This window comes from Rhinatrema bivittatum, chromosome 17, assembly GCF_901001135.1.
Source record: "Rhinatrema bivittatum chromosome 17, aRhiBiv1.1, whole genome shotgun sequence".
Lineage (NCBI taxonomy): Eukaryota > Metazoa > Chordata > Amphibia > Gymnophiona > Rhinatrematidae > Rhinatrema > Rhinatrema bivittatum.
Window position 1 is genome coordinate 7559930 of NC_042631.1, and position 20304 is coordinate 7580233.

At 44.2% G+C, this 20304-nt stretch overlaps 1 protein-coding gene across 2 annotated transcripts; it reads left to right on the top strand.

Moving 5' to 3' along the window:
* Window positions 1-1187: 1187 nt before the first annotated feature.
* ELF5 (E74 like ETS transcription factor 5) lies at window positions 1188-19968 on the top strand. Of its 2 annotated transcripts, none has more exons than XM_029583033.1 (7): window positions 1188-1216; window positions 9101-9224; window positions 14873-15106; window positions 17185-17235; window positions 18717-18785; window positions 19161-19356; window positions 19680-19968. In XM_029583033.1, the coding sequence occupies exons 2-7, from the start codon at window positions 9104-9106 to the stop codon at window positions 19774-19776; spliced, it is 768 nt and encodes a 255-aa protein (XP_029438893.1). In that variant the 5' UTR covers window positions 1188-1216; window positions 9101-9103; the 3' UTR covers window positions 19777-19968. The 2 variants fall into 2 exon arrangements, with proteins under 2 accessions (XP_029438893.1, XP_029438892.1); XM_029583032.1 differs by lacking the exon at window positions 1188-1216 and adding an exon at window positions 3935-4083.
* Window positions 19969-20304: the final 336 nt, after the last annotated feature.

Consider the following 20304-nt stretch of genomic DNA (forward strand, 5'->3'; position numbering starts at 1 on the left):
AATCATGGGAAACATGATATAATTAAATCCCTGTATTCATTCATTAACTGGGTGCATGAAGCAGACAGACAGACAGACAGCTTCAGGCAGGCATGAGATAGGGATGCAGCCTCATTCCCGCCCTCTTTAATGTCCACATCAGTGAACTCGTCATACTACTGGAGAGATCCTCAGTCCCGAGACTGGAACTTAAATGACTCAAAGACCAAGTGCTTTCTGGATGTGAGTGATTTGGTCAGGGCTAGTGCTTCATTTGGGAGAACTAAGCAGTCACCTTACGTGCCAAAATTTTGATGGCGGCAAAATCCTGCCAGCATCAGATGCAGAGCCCGTTCTGCCACAGAAGAGAGCTCTGTGTTGGAGCCAGGATGCAGCGTATTAGAGCTGCTGCTGCTGATAGGTAAGTTGGGGATGAGGGTGCATGACTGTAGCACTAAACACTGCTCCAACCCTAGATCTGGTCATTTTATCCCCTACCCCAGGAGGTCCTCAAGGGAACCTAAACGTGCTAGAGGCCTATTTCAACTCACGGGCCCTACAGGTGAATCTGGAAAAGACAAAGGTTATGATTTTCCAGAAAAAGCTAAAAAAACCCCCCACAAAACTCCAACCTAAATTCAAATTTTAGGTAAATAATCAAGACTTGGTCTGACACTAAAAGTGCATCTGAGAGTTCTAAAACAATAAAAGGATGAAACTCAGTGGCTTAAAAGTATTTGAGTTAGATTTTCTTTTTTCTCTGCAGCAAAAACAAAGGTAACAAAGCTCCTTTAATAAAGGTAACAAAGCTGATTTAAAAAGGCCAAAGGAACTGTTGACAGCTCTTTCCTTTTAAAAGTCAAGAATGCCAAATGGAGGTAAAGCAATGCTTTGAAAACCAAAAGAAGTGGAATTATCTCTGTTTGTGGTAAATTTTCTTGGGCTCTTGATGTTTCTGGGGGGGGAGGGAGCCTGTGTGCCATCCGCTTTGCTGGGTTACAGTGACCCTTAGTGGACGATGCTGGACAGCGGGAGATTATCTGTTTCATGGAAGGCTTAAGTCATTCCAAATTCTAATTTTGCTTCAAACGGACCAATTGCAGGTCTTGGAATCTGAACTCGGGTGTGAGGATCAGGGGATTGGCTGCTAATGAACCTTTTAAATTAGGTATAAAGGAGAATGCACCTTGTTTAGGGTCGGACAGAGGCGGGGTGGTGGTCGGGCAGAGATACAGAGGTGAGCGCTGAGGCATTAATTCTGGTTTCTGTCTGTAATTAAAGTTTTTGACAGCCGGTTTTTCTGGTAGTCGTTATCTGAAGAGAGGCTCTTATCTAGCAATACAGAGAAAGCTATTTGTTATTTTGTAGTGAGGGAAAGGAAGGTGATTTCTAAATATTTACTGATTTTTTTTTATAGCTCAATAAGCAGTATTAACAATAGCCGCTTACACTCCACAGTATTAGGAAAATTCTAGCTTCAGGGAGTCTCTGAAGATTTGGTCTGATTTTAGAGTAGAGAGGAAATTAGTTGTTTGTGAGAATCTGGACATTCAAGTGGATGTGAACCTGTGCTGAGTACTGAACCTCAACCATATGCAACAACTTCATCAGTGCTCTGGATCGGGGAAAGGATTAAACAAAGTCACATGAGACTTAACTGAGAACTCGTGCCAGAATTCTGGCCAGGATTTAGCTGGGAATGTTGACCTATTCTGCAAGTGATCTGAACTGAGATTTAGGGCAGGCTTAGTGATTTTCTTTTATAACTTAAAAAACTGATTTTTTTTTTTTTTTAAATCTTCCAATGCCAATACATTTTTTCCTTCACTACAATGCCATGAGTTTCTGCTTGCTATAGAATATGAGAATCCTGTAAATATGCATGCACTGATTTTATATGCATTACTTGCAATGGTGATGCAGAGTGGGTTTCATATTGTTTGTCATTTGTATTTTCTGCCCCCGGTCCTTGGGAGAACCTTTAGCCGTGCGGGCGGGTTACATGTGCCCATTCTAAATCACACAGCTGAGAGGGAGTTATTCATGTGGCTCCCTCCCCTAGGGTGGGGGATTACAATGATTATAAAGATACCATGCTCTGAGGGCCTTCAATGCAATGTAGAGAGCCCTGGCCAGTTTCAAATCTCCAGTAAAACTGTTTAAATTACCTGATGACATCATTCAACCAATCCTGCCATTAACACCAAGCTATAGGGAAAGGAACAGAAGCGCACAAGAAACCCTGCAGCTCCAGTTCTGCAACACCCTACATTCACAGACACTCTCTCCAACAGTGGGGGCGGAGAGAAAACTAAGATATTCACCCCACTAAAAAGGATATTCACCTCAGTACTAGTGCCACAAACTTCCTGCACCACTACACCAGCATTACCTCCTAGGACTCAAACAGCAACATCCCTGCCCATGAAAAGGCTGCACTGCAGATGAGAAAACAGAGCAAGCTGGACTGCACTCAGTCCCTGCACACTAGAAAAATACCTCCGCATGGTCACACAGGCAGAAGAAGTGACCACACATTAGAAACAGAGCTATGCAGAGAAAACCCAAGCCAACCTCTTCATGCAGAGCGATACTGGAGATCTAGAAACAGAAACGCATTGTGCAAAATGTGATCCACACATGCGGGCACAAAGTGAGAATGGTAAAGCACGTGCAGGGGTTTCACAAACCAACTTCCCCTACGTTGCTGCTCGACCTGCCCTCCTCTTTCCCCTCTGTGGCCCACGCTACAAAAGTACCTGCAGAGGGAGAGGGGGAGGAGAGATTTCACACTGCCAATTGTGCCCAGGCCACTGCTTCGCTATCCAGAAAAATCAAATTGTCCTCAGTGCAGCAGAAACAATCAGCGGAATCCTGGAATCGTCTTTATTCTTCTCTCTGTATGTTCTCATTTTATGTTACTCTTCTTATTACGCTTACATATTTTTGCTCTCCCTTAATGTTTTTAACCACTTGGGCCCAGGCAGCTGGCAAGACCCGTGGCCCTGCAAGCTCATTTTCAAAGAGAAAGTCCTGGAGGAGTTTCCCTTTGAAAATTCGGGGCCGGCAGGCTCATAGCATGCGTGGGAATTTCCAAATGACATCCCCGTCTGTACATCCCTCCCCCTGCCTTGCGCCTTTTCCACGCTGGGTCTGTGATTCTCTGGAAGGTGAGTAGTTGGAAATTTGTTGGTCTTGCCAAATAATGAGCATCAAAGCAGAGATTCATGAGATATTTGGCAATAAAATAAAACTTAGCTCAGCCTGGGGGGAAAAATAAAAGCTATTGAAGAACTTGCAAGGGGCAGACAATGTCCTCCCCAGACTCTCCTACAAACCCTCAGATCTAAACGGGTTTCATCCTGCTCTGGGCTGGGGAAGCCCGAGTCACAGCCCGGCTCCAGCCTCACAGGTCTTGGGAATGAAAATATAACATCCCGCCCAACCATGGACATCAAATGATTTGAATCAACTGTAAGTCCCCAGACTTGTACCAAACCTCAGTCTGCAATACTAAATTAGCTTTGAATTAAAATTATGGAACCTCTTGAAATATGGTAATCATTTTGATTAGCATAATTCTACTTCCAGTAATCCTTACAACAGGCACATAACTGTGCCCTCTTCCCCATGTCACGAGCCTGATTCTCATTTCCTAATAACTGTAAAAACATGCCGGGAATAGGCAGATAAAGAAGAGTAGTGTTCTCGAGCAGCCCTCGCAGGCTTAATCTCTTGCACCTTGCAATGTTTTCTTGCACAACAAAATATAATTGCTTAAAGGAAAAGCCTTTGGGGCGGCAGTCCCATGCACTCTTATATCCAGCTAAACACGCTTCCCGTCATTTGCCTGTCATGACCTAAGGAGTTTAGCAAACAGGATGGATGAAACTGCACTCCCCTTTAAGAAGCTGGTGCATTGTGTCATGGAAGAGGGTGTGTGCCGAGAACCTGAAAAACAAAACAAACCTGTCCATAGTGGAGCAATTAAGCTGTGCTGTGTATATAGGACACTAGTGCAGGTGTCTCGGTTGCCACACTGCTCTGCTTCCAGGTCCTGCTCTTTCTTCAGACGTATTCCCGGGGAGGAGCATCCATCGGCACGTAAGCACACGGGGGGTCTTTAGTTATGGGGGTGTCTTGGCCGGGTAGGGATCACGGGGGACTGATGGGCTCCTTGTCTGCCATCCCAGTTTACGGGGCTCGACCAGTTTTGAAGGATTCCAGTACAGGTGGCGGAAGAGAATGCTTGAAACCGCAAACTCTCCAGTCACCTACGGCTCTTCTGTACTTTTTATCTGTCACTGTATTATCTTAATCTTTAAAGAACAAAGCACAGATCACCAGGGGAAAGCTGTGAGCTGGGGGAAAAAAGTGAATCTTTGGGAAAGGAGCACAGTTTTCAGTGTTGTTGCAGGTCGATGTCCCTCCTTTCATTAACAGGATTCTGATTCCTAATATTGTTGCAGCAGATTTGGGTGAATTGTCTGCCAGAATAACTTAGAAGAGCTGTACTGACATTTTGCTGCAGTGCAAAACCAGCTCCAGAGTTATGGATACAAATCTTCCGGCTATGTGCAGCGAGTAAAACATTGGGGGGAACCTGGAGTCACTTTTGCACCAGGGCCAAACTAGCACCGACACTCCCATCCATCTCCCCTGCACTGCTGCTATTCAGCTGCCACTATTTTGCTTTTCAGTGGCTACGGTGGGATTTCTGGACCAACGCTGTAGTAACGAGTCCTGAGAAGAAACTAATTGAACCAGCCCGCGGAGAAAAGGGGTCTAAAAGCCTAAGAATGACAGCGGTCCAAGAGAAAGACCTCAGGAGTCCGTTTCCGCAGCAGGTTTTACCGTGGCTGCCCGTCGCCTGCTGAGATGTGATTCGCTGGATCTGAAGACTTGTTTTTGGTATCTTAGTGCAGAGCTGCTGAAGTCCAAGGACTGTTCAGGCATTAGGAGAGGGACTGATGAGGCGATGAGTTTATCCAGCAGACGTGGCAGCACCAGAAAGCGACAGCAATTATTTGACAGAAGCAGCTAGGACCATGGTCGCTTTTTTTTTTTTCTCCTAAGGGCAAAAGGGGCAGCTGCCCCAGGGCCCGTGCATAATAGGGGAATATAACATCTAGAAAAAGGGGCAGGCACGATATCAGCAGATAGCACAGATCTCACATTTATGCATTGGACATCAATAAAAGCGCGCCCAGGGTCCCATCGGTGGTTAACGTAGGCCTGGCTTGTTCGAGGAGCCAGAAACCCAGGGAATGTTCATTGTCATAGGCTTGGCGCCTGTTACCTTTACAAACAGGCTCCCAGAGGTATCTTCCAATATCAGGATATTAAAAGATCTGATTCTTTTCTCCAACTTAAAGCATTGTTTTACTTTGCTACTGTTTTTCTGAGGAGGTTACTTCCAGCTTTTCTTGTGGTTATGAATGAGACAAACACGGATTCAGTGAAAAGTTGTACTCTGTTTGCAATTAAATGTTTTTGATATGGTGATTTGTTATGCATGTGACAGGACAGCATTTAATAATAAAAGGCAATAAACATTTACAAAACGTCAGTACATTTTCACATTAGAGTCATGCATCTGGTTTTCTTTAAGCAAAATGCTGCATTTGTTATGGTACAGCAAAGGGGAAATCCTAGCTGATATGGACAAGAATGTGGGTTTCAAGGTGTGTAAGGCCTTAACCAACACACAAATAAATCCTCTAGATTACAATTCGATATTCGTAGGATTATCTATGATGCAGAGGTCTAAGTCTATACAATATTAGGCACTTTAAGGATTCTGCATTTTTCTGGTTTATGACTGATGTTGCATAAAAACATGAAAGACTTGACCCAGGCAGCAGTGATAAGATTGAACTTGACTTCCAAGAAGGCTTTCGGGAAAACTGCGCATGATTAAACTCCAAACTTCAGTGAGCATAGAGAGGCTGGATATTTTGGACAATGGTTTTGTTATGTTTGCCGGCTTGTGAGTCGACCCTGTGACCCATGAGTGCACACTCAACAGACGCCACCCAACTGGCCTGGCATCGCCACTCCAGATAGCCAACAATGCTGCCACTCCATGCGGCTAAGAATGCCTCCATCTTCTTCCTCTGGTCTGCCTTAAGTTCATGTACAGTGCGTGCCAGCACGTAAAAACCCCACTGGGGAAACTAGTCCTCTCATGCTCCCTAATGACATCACATGGCCAGGTATTTAAACCCCAGCCGTGCAACACCAAGGCGCCTCAGCAACAGGTAGACCACCAACCGATAGCAAGGGTTGCAGCTTCAGAGTCCTTCCTTTGCCTTGTCTCTCTTGTCTTCAGCTCTGTCCAACCTTTTCCTTCTCTCCTGCTTGCCTTGGATTGATCTCCGGTACTGACCATAGCCTGTGACCACCGACCATCCTTGCTTGCTGCCAGCCCTGACCACAGCCTGTCTTTGGAACCTCTTCTTGGCATTCACACCAGAGACTACCTAAGACCTGCTGGCCCCTGATACCCAAAGGCTCAACCTGCAAGGACAGAGGCTGGTAAAGGTGAAGCTCCAGCTCAGTTTCTGAACCGTCTACTCCACCAGTTGGCAGCGAGGACCTACTGGGCCTTCTCAGTAGGTAGCGTCAACCTCACTCCAACACAAGGGTCCACAACTCTAACAGGCTTCACTATTTTTGGTGCCTTTGTGGATTATTAAAAAAACTTGGGAAAATGACATAGAAGGAGATCTGGATATTGGATTCAGTGTTTGTCCTGTAATAATCATACCAGAAGGATGACGTCCCAAAAAGGCCTCCCATTGGAGGAGGTGGAGGCTGGCACTTTAACAGATTCTAGGCTTTCTTGGAACTGATAGGGAGGGCAGTGGTAGGAAAGAGGCTGAAAGTTCAGATAAAAAATATGAGGGGTGGGGAGCAGGTGTTGAATGTGGGAATTTATAAGCTCATATACCCAAAGTGGACTGGAAGAATTGCAACTGGGCAGATTGGATGGACCAATCTGGCCCTTATCTGCCATCATTTACCATGTCGCTCTCACACAGAACCACTGACTACAACAGCAGGCATGAACCCCAAGGCCTATCTACTCTGTTAAGTTTCCCTTCTAGTAGCAACAAACCCAACTTGATCCCTGGCTTAGTAGCCTCCCGCTCTCACCAGAGATTCCTCTTCGTTTGTCTCATGTTATCTTGACTTTCCTTATCATCTTTGCCTCCATCACCCTACTGGGAGGCTGTTCCATGCCTCTGGCACCCTTTCTGTGAAAAAATATTTCCTTGCTTTACTTTCTGAGTCTACCCTACCTCGACCTCATAGCAGGGTCCTCTGAACTTCTTTCTCACCTGAAAAAATGCCTTCCTTTATATCTCTAAGGTACTGGCACTATTGTATCTCCTTGCATTGGTGTTTAAATATGTGCATTGGTATCTAAAGACCTCAAACAGGTCTTTCGCCAGATTGTGCAGCGTTTTACAGCAGTAAATTTGCACTCTCTACCATTTTACTTTCTCAAGGATCAGGGGTTCCCTCTCGTTTCTGCATGAAGCAAGAAACAAACATTGTTATTGCCAAGCGTGTAGAGGAGAACACACAGAGACACTCAAGCCCCAGTCCTCCTACGCAGTGATACCCTTGACCGTAATGGTAATATGAAGGTGTAAGAGCTGTGGACATGAAAGAAAATTATGATATTCATGGATTGTTCATGTAGGATTGGCAACATTGTGACCGAAAAATAAGGGGCATTTCCGATGTGAAATGCAACTAAATTGGGAAAATGTTTTCTAGCAAAATATGGAATCTTTCATATAATAAGGGATTATTGTCATTTCCATACCCAAGGCAAAAAGGGACTCTTCCACCGCAGAAGGGTTTTCTGCTGTATTAAAATAGAGTGAACCTGCCTAGAATGGTATAAATTACTATGATACAGGAACATCCGGTATATAAATCCTATTTATTTATTTTATTTATTTATTTAAGAGTTTTTTATATACCGGGGCACGTTAAAAACATCACCCCGGTTCACAGTGTAACGTAACGTAGCAACGGGCTTTACAATAATTTAGAGTAGAAAAACATAGGTAACGTAGCAACAGGCTTTACAATAATTTAGAGTAGATAAACATAGGTAAACATTATTTAGATATAAATAAAATAATTAATTAATCTATTTAATCTATTAATTAATATATTAATTAATAGATATAAATAAATAAATTAATTAATTAAGGACACCAGGTTTTTAAGGTCATGGCTACTAGCACACAGCCCCTCCTCACTTCCCATCCCCACCCCTGAGTAAGATAACTTTATAATAATGTTTAATTACCGCTATTATCCTGAATCACACGCTGGAGGCAACGGGGCCTCTGAAAGTAAGCACAGTATTGCAAAACTGATTACTTCCCCAGCTGTTGAATAGTGTATATTATATTGTACTGGACTTGCATTATTGGCATGCTCTATGCAACAATGTCTCGTTTATTAATGAGCTTTCTGCTGGATGCATTTTTGATACCGTCAACGTACTTACGTAAAGCAGCAGTAATGATGTAAATGTAATTTGCATATTCACAATGAATCATGCAGTCTGTCTGTGTCTGTCATGAATCTTCACTGAACATAGGCTCTGTCTTGAGACAAACCACCGTAGTCTCTCCCTCAACTATTGCTCCTGTGCTCTGGTAATTCACCCAACAAATCTTTCAAATGCTTCAGCAAAGCGCTCTCAAAGCAAAATGGAAAAATGAATGTGCAGCTGGGTGCCAGGGAATTTCTTAGAAGGACTTTTGGGAAGAAGGAATGCTGAGGCTTATCAAGGGGTTTCAGAAGGGGCAGGTGTATGCTCATGCATCTAGCTCCCATGGTCCACTTTTCAGCTCTTGTGATCAAATGAACCCCAGCCGTCTCCTGCCTCCATGAACACAATGGGAACAGTCTTATCTGTACATCTTGTTAGTCTTATGTAGAACCGATTGTAAGCTCCAAGGAGCCTCTGTGTAGTGCTTAGTCAGTACATTTGGTACCCAATATACAAATCATGATGATAATCATTTTCTCAGCTGATCTGGTGCACTCTGCCACGACCAGACCTCACTTTCACAATCTGTCATTTCAGGGGATGCTCGACTCATTCACTCACACCTCCTTCCTGCCTGGCACCCCCTTCTATGGCCCTTTGATGTCCTGGACAGAACTAATAAACTGTGATGAATATCCTCCCACCTTTGATCATCAAACAGGTGCGTGACCAGGTGAACTTTCAACCTCAGTCTAACGTCTTTGTCCTGCTTCCAGGATCCCTTCCGCAGTACTAGAAAGGAATCGAAGTTTTGTTTTTGATATCAGTAACCTAACAAAATATCTCAGAACTGTTAGCTCCTTTTTGTTACTTTGTGTGCAAGGACAGAGAATTTATTCTGATCTGTACTGAAACTGGGCTGATGGGAGTTGGGGGGGGGGAATTTTATTTTGTTCTGTGATATTTTAAGTTTGTGAAGGCTGTTCTTAAACCCCAAACCAGCATCTGAATGAACAAGGTTCTGTTTAATTCTCACGCATGGAATATTCTTGGCGACACACATCCCTGAGTCCAACTTATTCTGTGCTACTGCTTGGGTTTTTTGAGTCACTTAGGAAGTGGAAGTAGACTCCATCAAGTCAAAGTTGGGATGGAGATGTCGCCCTGATTTCTAGTTACATAGTAACATAGTAAATGATGGCAGATAAAGACCAAAATGTCCCATTTAGTCTGCCCAGTAACGATTTGTGCATACAAATTCCTACATGGAACTCCACATCCATTCCTGCTACTGTTCTTTTAGGGTTGTAACTGCCGCTCCCTGCAGGATACCCCATGTCTTCCATCATATCACTGCCACTCCATGCAGGTTACCCCATATCTTCCAGGAAGTACAGCACAATCATATTACTGTTGCTCCATGCAGGATACCCCATATCTTCCAGGAAGCACAGAGCAGTCTTATCACTGCCACTCCATGCAGTTACCCTGTGTCTTCCATCATATCACTGCCACTCCATGCAGGTTACCCCATATCTTCCATGATATCACTGCCACTCCATGCAGGTTACCCCATATCTTCCAGGAAGCACAGGCAGTCTTATCACTGCCTCTCCTTTGAGGTTACCCCAAAGCATCATTACCATTCCTTTGTGTTAATGGATTTTCCTTCCAGAGAATACTTTGGGCAGAGATGAGTGGGGAGCAGAGAAGAGCAGGGAAGTTTGCATCTTGGTACAGAAAAGATACTGGAGTGGGTAGAATATAAGAAAAGGACTTTTCAAGGATGGTAGGTGCCCAGAACTTCATGCGTGTGAAGCACACAGACGCATCAGCATTTTTTTAGGGCCCCCTGAATAGGTCATCTTGACACCAGTCCTCTAATGTTTTCCACTAGCAAAGCAAAATAGGGCATATACCCTCTGTACATGGCAAGGACTGGTATTTATATCTTGCTAAGGAAGCTGATAGTTATCATAATCAAGTCACGGTTCTGTGACCAGTTACAGAAGATGTTCTAAGTTGAAAGCAAACAGCTTCTTATGTAACTCTGAGATTATTTATTAAACCAACCTAAACCAACTCAAGACATTCTAGATGGGTTACAATATCAAATCTACGTCAAGCTTAAAATACAACAATTAAAACATAAAAATATGACAGATGCAGTGGTATGCTAACAAAGAACGATCAATACCTGGAGGCAGGTTTTCTAGTAAATCTTCAACTGCTGTTTTAATGATTTACTGAAAAAAGATCCATTAAGTTAGAAAATCTACGGAAAATTTGACTTTTAACTAAATTACATAAGTTTGCAATTTAGAAATAATTCTAAGAAATACATTTATAGCAAATAATAAATATGCAGAACTTTTAGAAGCAACCATCTAGCCCATTTTATAAGCAAAATTGTGAAATTCAAACTTACCAATGAATTTCCTTTCCTTGAATCTTGATAGACAGGTCCAGACCAGGAGGATTACCCTTCTGCGCCAGCAGATGGCAGCAGAGAACCTTTTTCCTCTTTTGCATCACTGAATAACATCTATTCTGGGGTAGCAGGGTGGTCCTCCAGTAGTTTCTCACCCTAGTTCTTTTATCTCCACTTTTTCTTTCCTGCCGGTGCCTTTCTTACAGGTGAAAATGAGAAAAGATACAAAGTCAATTCCCTTTTGTGTGTGTGTGAACAGGATATCCTGACTTTCCTTACCTGAAAATTCCCCCTCCCCCCTTTGTCTTTTCTTGGAGAGAGAGAAAGAATTCACCTCCCACACAGGGAACAACAGAATATAATTCTGTCCATTTATACCCTTCCCCCCTTACTTTCTTTATTGCACCCCAGCTTTCTTAGTGTCTCTGGGTAGGTTCTGGACTGGACTGTCAGGACTCAAGGCATGGAAATTAACTGGTAAGTTTAAAATGTCACCTTCCTCTTTGTCCTGCAGACCAGTCCAGACAATCGGGACATGTCCGAGCAGTACCTATCCTGGGCAGGATGAGGCCTCTGGGTGAGATGAGATAATCCTGCCAAAGTTCATGTCCTCCCTTGCCAGTATGTCCAGTCTATAACATTTCACAAATGAGTGCAATGACCACCATGTTGCTGCATCGCAGATATCCTGCGGAGTTGCCAACTTCTATTTTGCCCATGAGGATGCCTGGGCTCTCGTTGAATGTGCCTTCAGTCTTGGTGGCACTGGTCCTTCTCCTATACAGGCCAAATTGATCACCTCCTTGATCTATTTTGCATTGGATGCTTTAAATGCTGCCTACCCTTTCCTCTGACCCCCGAACAGGACAAACATCCTGTCTGATTCCCTAAAGTTGCTTGTGACCTTGAGGAATTAGAAGCAAAACACTTCTGATATCAAGTTAGTATTGGTTCTTCTTTGATCCTGCACACTCCTTCCTTCTGAAGGACGGTAAAAAGATCTCCTGGTTCAGATGAAACTCTGACAACGTCTTAGGCAAAAATGAAGGCACTACACAGATTGTGATCATGAAATGTGAAGTAGGGGTGCCTACCAGACACAGAGAAAACAGACAGATCTGCCTTCACCAAATATAGAATAAAAGACCACAAATTACAAATGTGCAATCAAAACCTGGACTAGAAACCTTCTGCATGCATTGCAAAACTGGAGACTAGAAACAAAAATATATTTCCTCCTACACTAAACAAAGTTCAAAGGGAGAAGAAATGCATATTCTCAAAACTGACATAGTATGGCCCTTGTACCCTGTCACTCCCCTCCATGCACCCATCACCCCTCCCTTCTCCCAACTCTCCCTGTCCAACATTCCCAACATCCCACCCCACATCCTCTTCCCCATGCTCCCTCTCTCTCCTGCTCAACTTTCTGCCCTTCCCTACCCAGAATACCTCTGACCACCTCTTTCCTACCCCTTCCTGCTCAGCATCCTCCACTCCCCTCTCCTCCAACTCAGCAGCCCCACTCTTTCACCTCTCTTTCCACTTCCATCTCTCTTCCCTGTCCAGCAGCCATACCCCCTCCTCCACCTCCACCTCCCCCTACCCAGCAACCTCAACCTCATTTCCCCCACCCCTTCCTGACTTCCTATCTTCCCATGCTTACCTGCCTAGTACATTTCCCCCTCCTCCTGGCTCCCAGTCGGCAGAAAACACTTCAGTCCAATCCAGAGTCTCCTTCCCTCTTTATCAGCAGCAGATGAGAGCAAGAAGCACTGAGGAGAGGAAAATGAGGAAGCAGCAGCAGCACACACCTTTCTCCCTTATGCTCCTGCTTTCACATCCAGGCCCCGTGGGATGAAGAGAGCATCAGCAGCCTCACTGCCAGGCCAGGCAGAGGAAGATAAAGTTGGTGTCCTGCTGGGCACATATGAATAGGAGCTGGTAATATCATGCTCTGATCTGAGTGAAGGAGGAGAGAATCACCTCGTCCTGGCCAGGAAGAGGAAGAACATAAGAACATAAGAAAATGCCATACTGGGTCAGACCAAGGGTCCATCAAGCCCAGCATCCTGTTTCCAACAGTGGCCAATCCAGGCCATAAGAACCTGGCAATTACCCAAAAACTAAGTCTATTCCATGTAACCATTGCTAATGGCAGTGGCTATTCTCTAAGTGAACTTAATAGCAGGTAATGGACTTCTCCTCCAAGAACTTATCCAATCCTTTTTTAAACACAGCTATACTAACTGCACGAACCACATTCTCTGGCAACAAATTCCAGAGTTTAATTGTGCGTTGAGTAAAAAAGAACTTTCTCCGATTAGTTTTAAATGTGCCCCATGCTAACTTCATGGAGTGTCCCCTAGTCTTTCTACTATCCGAAAGAGTAAATAACCGATTCACATCTACCCGTTCTAGACCTCTCATGATTTTAAACACCTCTATCATATCCCCCCTCAGTCGTCTCTTCTCCAAGCTGAAAAGTCCTAACCTCTTTAGTCTTTCCTCATAGGGGAGTTGTTCCATTCCCCTTATCATTTTGGTAGCCCTTCTCTGTACCTTCTCCATCGCAATTATATCTTTTTTGAGATGCGGCGACCAGAATTGTACACAGTATTCAAGGTGCGGTCTCACCATGGAGCGATACAGAGGCATTATGACATTTTCCGTTTTATTCATCATTCCTTTTCTAATAATTCCCAACATTCTGTTTGCTTTTTTGACTGCCGACGATTTCAATGTGTTATCCACTATGACACCTAGATCTCTTTCTTGGGTTGTAGCACCTAATATGGAACCCAACATCGTGTAATTATAGCATGGGTTATTTTTCCCTATATGCATCACCTTGCACTTATCCACATTAAATTTCATCTGCCATTTGGATGCCCAATTTTCCAGTCTCACAAGGTCTTCCTGCAATTTATCACAATCTGCTTGTGATTTAACTACTCTGAACAATTTTGTGTCATCTGCAAATTTGATTATCTCACTCGTCGTATTTCTTTCCAGATCATTTATAAATATATTGAACAGTAAGGGTCCCAATACAGATCCCTGAGGCACTCCACTGTCCACTCCCTTCCACTGAGAAAATTGCCCAGGAGAAAATTGCCCAGGAGAAAATTGCCCAGGAGAAGGAAGCAAGAGCAACTTCCTGTCATACCCAATAAAAGAGAAGTCAGCCAACTCCTGCCCAGACATCCTGCGACACACCTCCCAGGACTTTGCGACACACCTGTTGAGAACCACTGGCCTAGATGACATCTTGCATTCCACCTCACATCTTAACCTTACCTGTACATTATTTATTTAGAAACCTTGTATTCTGCCTCATTCAATTTTTGTCATTCTGGGTGGATGCCCTACCTCCCTGTTCAAAGTTCTTTTGATTACAAATTGTAACACAATTGTAATTCGATATTTTGGTTATAATTTTGATTTTAATCTAATTTAGGAAAAGGCAGAATATTAAATAAGTACATAGATCAGGAATTTGCCTTAAGGTCTGTAAGTAAAGTGTATTTGTTTATTTATTTACTAAAACTAATGGCACATTACTCATCTACTTAGACAACCTAATGTGGTACCATAATATCGAAATATAATGCCCATCCCTCTTCCTCCCCATAGACATTCCACATAAAATACATTCCCTTAATACATTCAGATCAGTCGTGTAAAATAGGTGCTCCCTAACTCCAGGCTCATGAGTCACCAATTGGTCTAACTTTTAGGATATGTACAATGAATGCTCATGCAGTATTTTTATATACAGTGGGTCTGCCAGCTAGGATAATTTGCATATTTTTCATTATCCTTTTTGTGGCTCAGAAGGGCTAGAACTGGGAACCACAGATGTAAATGAAAGACTTGGGGTAAGTGTTGAACTTCGGTGATGTTTCATGGGGCAGTAATTCACACATTTCTTGCAGGTTGTGACACATTTTGGACTTCGGTTCCTCCAGAGCAATGGACTAAACGCCACGTCTGTGAGTGGCTCCAGTACTGTTGTGACCAGTACAAACTGGACGCCAATTGCATTCCTTTCTCCCAGTTCAATATCAGCGGCCCGCAGCTATGTAGCATGACCAGGGAGGAGTTCATAGATGCAGCTGGCGTATGTGGAGAATGTCTCTATCTGATCCTGCAGAACATCCGGGTGCATGGTGAGTGTCCGAGGAAAGTGTTTTGCCACTTATAAAGGCACCAAGGTTATGATTAAAGGTCACCCTAGTGCAATGCAGACTCAGTTCTTTCTTGCTTTCTACCTGACTTTATTGTTTAGAGCAACTGGTATAATTCGCCTTATTTCTTCCCTGCCTGTGTAAATGTAATGCTGGCAGATGCCCTGATTCACTCTCAAAACTAGAAAAGGTTGCAAACATTATTGATAGGAGTAATTTCCTTCTTCCAGGCCTTCCAGCTTGCTAACTTAGGGCTGGATTCATTAAAAGGGTGAATTTTAAAAGCCCTCCGCGTGGCGAATCCAGGAGATACGTGCGTGACTGGGACACACGCGAGTCGCATGGATTTTAAGAGCCACGCACGTCTCTCCTGGTATGCGGATAAAAAAAGGGGCGGGGTGGAGTCTGGGCCTGCACCCATGAAGTCAGTTACGCGCACCAGCGCACGCCGGGATCCCACAGCCACGTGGCTCGCTTCTGCTATGGACAGCGTGTAAGTCATTAAATAAAAAAAACAAAGGGTAGTCAGCGGGGTTTTAGGGGGTGGAGCTAGTTGGGTCAAAGGGAGGCAGGTTAGGGAGGGGGTTTAGGAAGTCTGCTCCTTTACTGGGGTGAACTGGGAGGGAACTGGGAAATAGGGCTATTGCGTCCCTGTGTGTAGCTACTAAAATTCCCGCCTTTACCCGCTCGAGGTGGGATTCACACGCACGGGCAGCCGATTTTATAAAACGTGCATGTTATAAAAATCGGTGCATCCATGTCTCGTGCCTGAAAATGTGTGCACACATGCGCAACTCTGAAAATGTACCTTCAAAGCCTTTCTCCCCTTAGTCAATCAGGTACTTACTGTGATTCCTTTGTATTATTATTTATTTATTTTTTTTGGCACTTTGCAGAAGAAAACGTGAATTGTATGGCCTGAATGTTTTCAGTATAGGCCCTGTTTAATTTAAAACCAGTTTTAAGTGTATTCCACAACAATTAAGGGTAACACATTTCAAACCATGCCCTGAATTCAGTAGGGAAAATCCAGTTTGGAGTTTGTCTGTTAATGAGGGTGGGAGGTGCTGCAGGGTGTGTGCAGGCTCTTGGAAGCAGCTGCCTTTACAGAAAACAGCCATTTAGTTTTCAGTCTGCTACAAGAATTTTAGAATACACTGGGATTGCACCTAAATGCAAAGCGTTCAGTCACATGCAGTCACGTGCTACCCCAGAATGAGATCACGAGGAATCCAGGAAGGCACTGAAGGTAGCTGGGGAACCTCCTTTGTAAACTTGGAATGGTTTGGTCCGTCCCACAAAATAAGTTTGCACTTAGCCTGGAGCAGCTCAGCTGGGCAAGCAGTGATAATTAAAATTACGGATTTTCTCTCCGAGTAGTGAAAAACCACTGTGCAGAACAAGATCTGAGCATTTTGGTATGGGGACGGCAAAGGGGACCCTGGGAATCTGGGTGAAGCCATGAGTGGAGTGGAACAGGTATTTCACCCTTTCCAGCAGTGCTAGGACCTGGGCACACTCCATCAAGCACTTTTAAAACAAATCCTAGAAAGTACTTTTTCACTCAGTGCACAATTTAACTGTGAAATTTGTTGACAGAGGATGTGGTGAGAGCAGTTAACACAGTTGGGTTTAAAAAGGTTATTAGCCAGGCAGATTCGGGAAAGCCACCGCTTATCCTTGATTATAAGCAAGAAGGATTGGACGTATTCTCTGGGATCCTGGCAGGTACTTGTGACCTGGATTGGCCACTGTCAGAAACAGGATGCTGGGCTTGATGGACCTTTGCTCTGACCCAGCAGGGCATTTCTTATGTCCTTACATCATCCAGACTAAATTCCCTGCAGAATAGGAGAGGGTGACCACAGCCCAGGCCTAAGGAATGTAATGCAGCCCTGGAGAGAGATGCCAGGGGGGCTGTAAGCAGGAAGGGAGATACCAGAGAGACAGATATTTAACCTCAATTTCAATGACCATTTTTCTAAGGACTTCTTTACTCTTTGAATACAAAGCTCACTTTGTATTACAGTGCAAGTAAACACATGTTCGTTGCTTCACAGGAATTACATTTCTTACCCCCACTGAAGAAAAAAGGCCCCATACTGAAGACTGTAAGTTTACTTTTACTACCCACCTTTGGTTTGCTTTCATATCTCTGTCTGCTGTAAGACTCTCCTACCAGATAAGGAGGTACAGGGTGTGTTTAAAAATGGCAAAAAACTGCCGGGTATTTTATGTTTTTTACCAGCCCTCATACCCCCTCCTTTGGTTATCAGCAGGAGCATGAAGTGCATTGTGGGATAATGTCCCATAGAAGTTTCTAGAATAGTGTTCCACAAGCTGACTCCTCACCAGCCTTCATCCTTCTGCTGACAATGAACAAACTGGGCAAGAGTGAGAAATTTTCCGACCATACATTGGGAAACATGTTTGATAATCTTTGTGATAAGCCTCTGTAATAGTCAAGGTATCTTCTGTAAAAGTACAGTATTGAAAAAATGAATTAGATGTATTTTCTAGCAGGTAAGTTCAGCCAATAGGTGAATGATTGATTGTATAAAGACCAGAACACGCCAAAGATGAGAAACAAGGGCTCATGGGATGGGGTGAAAGGCAGTAGACTCGGAAGATATCTCGGGAAATATTTCTTTCCAGGGAGGGTGATGAATGCTTAGAACAGCAGGATCTGAATTCAGGAAAGCACAGGATAAACACAGAGGGGCTCTGGGGGAGAGGAAGGGATTGTAAAACTGAGCAGGAGCTGCCCATCGGCCATATGGTGTTTATCTGCCTCTACGTTTCTATGTTTATTCACTCACAACAGTAGGGAGAGGCGAGCAAACCATTATTTATGATAGTAATTCCCCTGAGCCAGCCTGAATATCTGAGAAAAAAACGTGGCAAGTCAAATCCCACGTTTACAAGTTTAGCACTGGACATGGTCCGCAATTTGTAATTATGGCAAAAACATTTTTCTGATATCCACCCACCGGGGCTGGGACTAGGGATGCTGCAGAGAAAGGCCCTTCTGCCCCAGGGCAAAGTGTCCCAGCTATCCCACCAGGGCAACACCTACTCGTCCAATTCAGGACGCTCTCGGACTCGGGGGTCCAGAGATAGCTGCTGTCTGTGGCCCTGGGCTGAGGAATGTTGCTGCCGTGGCTGGGCTGCATGGGAGAGGAGTTAGACATGGCAAAGCAGGAAACCCCCAGATAGCTGCAAACGAAAGTTCAGGGCGCATGGCCCTAGCAGAGGTCACTTGTGATTGAGGTGGAATCTCAAAGAAAGAGGAGAACATTGCCGGGCCAGAATGCGTCTTATAATTGAATTTTGCAAAGAATGTGCTTCACAGGTCACCCATGCAGTTACTGGCATGTTAGCCTACCCGGTGTTTGCACTCAGGTTCATTATCTGATCTCTGGTTAATTATTCCCCCTGGTTTATCTGTACTGATAAAACTGTTTAATATTTATTTCAAGCTGAAGCCCATAACACGAGCTGCCACAGGTTTGTGTTAACCCTTTGTGCTGCACGGCTCTCCAAAACTGTCCCCTTGCTATGCTGCTCTCACTTTGGAATTCGTCTTTTGCAGGTGAGGAGAAGACGCCCGTGAAAACCGTTATCGTTAAAAGAGAAAAAAGTCCCAGTCAAACCAAAGCAGGTACGGGGAGCATATACTTCCCAAATATTAGACTGCAGGAGAGTTCTGAGCCTGGTGTCATGCACAGGCCCAAATCTCTCCTTCACCACTCATTGTGTGACCTTGAGAAAGTCCCTTAACGTCAAGATGATCCAATGGAATGTGCGGAATATAAATGAGTGTAAATAAAATAAATAAATAGATGCACAAACTAAAAAACTGAAGCCTCCGTCAGGGAAAGGATCTGCAATCACATGCGGTAGATGTAATAATAAATTGAAGGCGGGAAGGCCTGCCAGCAGAAGTGGTGTTGGGTTACACAGGAGAATTTGCTATGCGCATCCATGCATGGCGACTGGATGTCACCACGTATCACATCTCTCCTCCCTGCTGAAGGTGCACAGAGCGCTCACCTATGGGAATTCGTCCGAGACCTCCTCCTCTCGCCGGACAAAAGCCGCAGCATTCTAGAATGGGAGGACAAGGACCAGGGGATCTTCCGAGTGGTGAAGTCGGAGTCGCTGGCGAGGATGTGGGGACAGAGGAAGAAAAACAACAGGATGACGTATGAAAAACTCAGCAGAGCCCTGCGGTAAGCTGGCTGCCAGATTGCTGTAGTGCGATGGCTGAACATAATGCCCTGATTAAAGACGCATCGGGGAGATGCCACCCTGTCTTATTTAAGCGTCAGGTCCTTGGGAAGATAATCGTAAGGAGAAATGAGCAGGATGCAAAGTGCGTCCTCAGCTCCAGGCTCATGCCTGTTGCTGGTTCCCCGGTTATCTGCATCTTGTTCGTGTATCCATCTGTAACTGGCATTTGATGCACTGCCAAACATGTTGGGTTTCCCACCCTGCAGCATCTTACAGTAGATTGCATACAAATATCTATGTATTATGTTCTTTTTCATTTCAGGCACTACTATAAAACCGGAATCCTAGAACGTGTTGACAGAAGACTCGTGTACAAATTTGGGAAAAACGCATACGGCTGGCAAGATGACAGAGTGTGATCTGGTCCAAGCGTTCCCTGAAGCATGACATCAGCAGGTGACATGAATCAAAACCAGAAACCACTGCTTTGTAGGAGAACCCACACCAACTGCAACGAGATGACTTCATGGAGACCAGCTTTGGTGACAACTCCTGAAGATTAATACCAGGCACAGAAATGGCAGAATTTCATGATGTACGGCAAAAAACCCCCAAAAAGCTGTGTTCTTGAAGAAGGTAATTTTTGCACCTGCCAAGATGATCCATCTTCTCTGGCATCTTCTTATCAAGCAACAAAGCTCCATACCTGGTTTCTAAGTTTTCTTCATGGCCAAAATCTTTCACATGCTGAGGGTGCATCCACAATCTTGGGGGGAGAGATTTTTTTTTTCCTGTGACAGGAAATGCCATATTTGACCTCTAGGATGGTTTTGCCCCATCTTTAACTCTCATTGGGATGATTTTGCATTCCTGAATCCCAAATGAAACTTTACCGGAATTAAATGTTTGGGGGTGGTGAGCATGCTTAAGTAGCAAACGACATCATG